Source organism: Micropterus salmoides, unplaced genomic scaffold, assembly GCF_014851395.1.
Source record: "Micropterus salmoides isolate LMB-PRFRI ecotype aquatic unplaced genomic scaffold, ASM1485139v1 Ms_hic_scaffold_15, whole genome shotgun sequence".
Taxonomy (NCBI): domain Eukaryota; kingdom Metazoa; phylum Chordata; class Actinopteri; order Centrarchiformes; family Centrarchidae; genus Micropterus; species Micropterus salmoides.
In genome coordinates, this window is record NW_024040596.1 from 7,124,528 (window position 1) to 7,129,520 (window position 4,993).

The 4,993-nt window shown below is 40.6% G+C and overlaps 1 protein-coding gene across 1 annotated transcript; it reads left to right on the forward strand.

The window, feature by feature from the left end:
- The first annotated feature begins 991 nt into the window (after window positions 1-991).
- cryba2b (crystallin, beta A2b) lies at window positions 992-3,355 on the forward strand. The gene is made up of 4 exons (XM_038719712.1): window positions 992-1,149; window positions 2,198-2,339; window positions 2,552-2,694; window positions 3,000-3,355. Exons 1-4 carry the CDS (start codon window positions 992-994, stop codon window positions 3,145-3,147), a joined length of 591 nt encoding a protein of 196 aa, XP_038575640.1. The 3' UTR covers window positions 3,148-3,355.
- The last annotated feature ends 1,638 nt before the right edge of the window (window positions 3,356-4,993 follow it).

Below are 4,993 nucleotides of genomic sequence, written 5' to 3' on the forward strand. Positions count from 1 at the left end.
CTGTAAGTATATCAACACACTGCCTCAGACTCAGCTAAGAAACTGCAATCAGGAGACAGCTATGTGTACTGGGGTGGAGCCCGACAGCTACCAAGATGCTGCCCATACCGGACATTTGATAGATAGACAGCTATGGCTACACTTTAAATGAGACTTGATTTGCTAAAATGTAAAAAAACATGGAAGTCAATTCATACTGCTGCTTTTAGGGTAAACTGGTTTATAACTCAGCAGCCCTTTTAAAAGGGAAAGCTGGCAAGATGATGCCTTACTGGTGTGCTTGTGTTTGGCCTTTAAACATCATCCGAAAAATGTTCTGAAACCTTTTTTTTTAAAACTTCCAAATCATAGAAATTGCTTAGGCTACAAATGGTTGGCAACTCTTGTTAGAAATGATCAGTTCTTTGTACCGGGAGACTACATGCATGCTTTTAAGCAATCGCTCGCAGATATGTGGTTTGCTGTCGTGGCATTTGCTTAATGTAGCAGTAATTGTACAGAGTACAGTTCATGGGCAGGAGACATGTCTCTTGGCTTAATCTCCTCAATGGAGACAAATTTGTACTGTGAAGAGATGATGAGTTAGTGGATTTTTTTCACTTCTTGTGACACCTTTGGAAAGTGACCTCAACAGATATTTCTTTCCAGAACAAAGATGCAATAATATACTCTAAATAGAATCATTGTCTTGCCTTTTTAACCTTTACTTTTTCATTGAGTGAAAACACAAAGATTATTGTTGTAAGTTGATTTAGATAACATATAGCATCTGCTTATTGGGTTGCAACTCTGATTTGTTATATTTATTTTAATCAAGATGAGGGATGTTTGCTCTCTAGAAACATTTTATTCCCTTTCCTCAGTGTTTTTGACACTATACTCAGGATATGCAGGTCTTGTTTTGATTTTGTTTGGATTTTCCTGAACACTGAACCTTTTTTAAACCCTCTGCCTTGCTCAGAGAGTAACCCCCAAGGGAGAATCAGCAGCCATGAACACTCAACAGATGGAGCAGATGGGCCAGTTCAAGATCACAGTCTGGGAGGAGGAGAACTTCCAGGGAAAGCGCTGTGAGTTCATGCTGGAGTGCCAGAACATCATGGAGAGGGGCTTCAACAAGATCCGCTCCATCAAGGTTGAGAATGGACCGTAAGTCCCCACTGTTGTTTTTCTTCTGGATCTCCAGCATCTTGATTTCCCTTCTGTTCAATCAATCTATCTCTGAAATCTACATGTCCCATATGTCATGGAAATCGCTTTACTTTCACGTCTTGATCTCTTCACCTCTTCTGAATTTTGTGTCAATCATGATCAGCAATTTGTCCAATTCTGTCTCTATGAGATATATTTTTTACTTTTCCTACATGTTTCAATTCGGACATCTTAGGTCAGAATTCAGTCAAGGATTTGTTAGAATCTGTAAACCCTGTCATGATTTTGTGTTGTTATTTGTGTTATTTTGTGTGTTATTGTGTTGTAAGAAGAATGACCTAGCTGCATAAACAATATTGGTGTAATACTGAGTGAGTACATTTTTACAGTATGTTGGTTGGCCAGTCACAGTATGTATTAAAATAATGTGTAATTTCTCCTGCAATTCTAATTTTATCAGCTTGAAGAAGTCTGATGAAAGCACACAGGACTCAAACACAGACTCTAATCAACAAGTAGAAAAGGCAGGGTGACAAAAACCATAAATTATAGCCTACAGTGATATTGCACTGCAAGTTAGCATGTATCATTTGCATGTGTGTGCGCATGCATCCAAGTGTAACCCTGTTGTGATATGAGTTGGCTGTGTGCAGCTGCCGGCTGTGAGCCAGAATGGCTGGCTGGCTGACTGGCGATCAGATAAAAAGCCGTGGGTGCAGCAGCAACAGCAGCAGCGGCGGTGGTGGTGGAGACAGGAGCAGCAGTATTTAATGTTTGCTTTGTGCTACCCGTGACAAAAGAAGCTGCACACTGTTTTCACTCGAGGCCATTCTGAGGGCAGTGGACTCTATTGTTTAATGAATGTGACAGTTTCAGTGTTGCAACTACTTTGCATTTAGTGGTTCCTTATTGTTACGTGTCCGTATTCTATTCATTTATTTCCTGTCTTTTCCGAAATGTAACATATTCTCTGCTCATTTAACGTCAACATTCACGTCTTTTCTTTTCTCCTTGTCTCTCTCTTCTGCATCTTCACACTGTCTAGTTGGGTGGGTTATGAGTACCCAGAGTTCCAGGGACAGCAGTTTATTCTGGAGAAGGGAGACTACCCTCGCTACGAGGCCTGGAGTGGAAACAGCAGCTACAGAACCGAGCACATGCTTTCCTTCAGACCTATCAAGTGCGCTGTAAGTTACCACATCCTTCCGTTCATCCTTTTTAATCTTTTACTTGTCAGCCTCTGCCCCACCCCTCCTTCATACAGGTCACCACCTATCTTTTCTCATCCCTCTATTCCATCTCCCTGATTTCTCATTCTCCATCTAAATATATCTAAATATTTCTACATAGCTTTCCCCAACTGCAGCAGCACCATCATGCTATCTCTCTTTTTCCGCAGAACCACAGTGACAGCAAGGTGACCATGTACGAGTGTGAGGACTTCCAGGGCCGTAAGTTTGAGATGTGTGATGACTACCCCTCCCTACAGGCCATGGGCTGGTGCAGCAAGGAGGTGCCCTCTATCAAAGTCAACTCGGGAGCGTAAGTTATACAGATGTCATTAAGATTTTGCCACAAAAAAAGCATATTTAAGTCAGGCATGCTTGGACAGGTCAACCTGTTTTCGCTTGATGTAGTTTGGAGATGTCAAATCAGCAACAAAACAGCAACAAGCAGAAGCTGATGTATAAAATCTGTTTGGCACAGGCTCTTTCCTACACTTGTAAAAAGAACTGTAGTTTCCTACACTTGTAGTACCTAAATTTGCAAAAATTATTTGGAATTAACTGGATGTCTGTAAATTATGTATTCGTTGATCTGACCTTGACCCCCCCTCTCAAATGCAGCTGGGTGGCCTACCAGTTCCCTGGTTACCGTGGCTACCAGTACATCCTGGAGAGAGACAGACACCAAGGCGAGTACAGAAACTACAACGAGTACAGCACCCAGGCTCACACCAACCAGGTGCAGTCCATCCGTAGGATCCAGCACTAGAGCCTTCATTCTGCCTGCCTGACCTAACCTGAAAGAAAAAAAACTCTCCCCAAACCCCTTCCTCAACTTGAACCCCGGACAGACCCATGGACAAACTCTTTCTATCACTCTGTGGCTCTGCATGTATGGATATCTAAGTATCTACTTCTACTGCCATGCTAAAGCATGTTCTTGAAATAGGAAATAAAGGCTTTTCTTCAAAACTAGAGACTGTTTGTCGGTATTCCTTTTTCTTTTTACAATGAAAATGATCACCCTAATTAAATAAATTTAAATAAAAACTGCAGAAAAGCAGTGATTGGCTACATTGAGCTGACAAAATCATTTTGCACCTTGGTTATGACAGTCACAGGTGCACAAGCATTGCAAAATCAGAGCCCCCCCTTTTCTCTTTTAGCTTCATAGAGCAGGCTGTTAATAGAGATAGTTTTTGCTTTGTATTTATTTAAAGGACATATTTAGCCTTTCAGTGAGCACACATGGAAAGATTTGATTCAAATCTCTCTGTTAGGCTTTAGGATGTTTACTATTGTTCTTGTCAGATTGTATTCTTATTTCCAATAAACAAGAGCACGAGAACGCATTTGTTTTTATTATTTGTTCCTTGACTGTTATAATCACATTCTGCCAAAATGGCCAGTAAATTGCGGAGCAGTATTAAAAAAAAGCTGAGAAAAAAATATATTCTGAGTAGCCATTTTTAAACCATGAACCATCTGTCTGTCTCTCTCAAACAAAACATTTGATGTGAATCATCTTTTGAAAATAGAGTCAAATTCAGGTTCTCTTGCTTGCTTTCTCTATTTGATACAGCTAAAGTGCTGTGTAGCCTTAACAACTAAAACAAAGCCAGGCCCAGAGGGACAATTATTTCACTGTAAATGCCTCAGTGAGACAAACACTCCAGCTGCTCCATGGTGCCTGCACACATGCAGCGGTCCTTATTTAAACAGTTTCAATATTCTTTATTAAGCAATTCAAAACGAGGCCGGAAGAGGTCCTCAAATGTTATGCATGTAATGTTTTTAGTTATTGATGAAAAGTTATGAACACCGTTTGAATATCGAGCTTATCAGACTAAGAATATTACCTCAAATAAAGACAATTCAATTCAAAATTAAGCTGTGCAACATAACCCACCAACTTGAATTTATGCCCCCAGTCCTTATACAGTATCTGTTGTATCCATTGTTGCTGGCCTGTGAAAACCACGTATGTCCAAAACATCAACTTTCCACGAGTCAGATTTGTCAGATGGTCCAGTGTTTTTTTAAATTATGTATTTAGCGTAAAGAAGATCTAAACCTATTAGAGAACCCTTAGTCCTTCAGTGCAACTCACCAAGTTTGGGGGTTAATGGTTTTCACAGGACTGTGATGCAATTTGGCACATTTAGTTTAACCCAAGTGAAAACCATTAACCCTTATTACATATCACAAGGGTGGTGATGTAGATGCAGTAGAGAGAACAGAGCAGTCAGGTGAGGATTTTTAAGCTGCAACTCCTGAAACCCAACATCAGACAGAGGCCTTCAGTATTTTGAACAATGTATACAACATGTCATTTATGACATAAACTCTGACTCACAAAAGAAAAATTGCTATATATCTTAGTTTCCTCACTACAGCGTTGCACACAACTTCCTTGTAAAAGTCTTGTAGCCTAGCATTATCTTGTTTATCTTATAGTCACACGCCGGGATCCTGGAGTGTGTTTACCTCCACACATACTCCTCCTGTTGGTCCAGGACGTGGGATTCCGTGTTACACACCCACGCGCCTGCACCGGCTCACAGTCCCACGCCCAAAAAAACAGGATCTTTTGATAAATGTATAATCATGTGCAC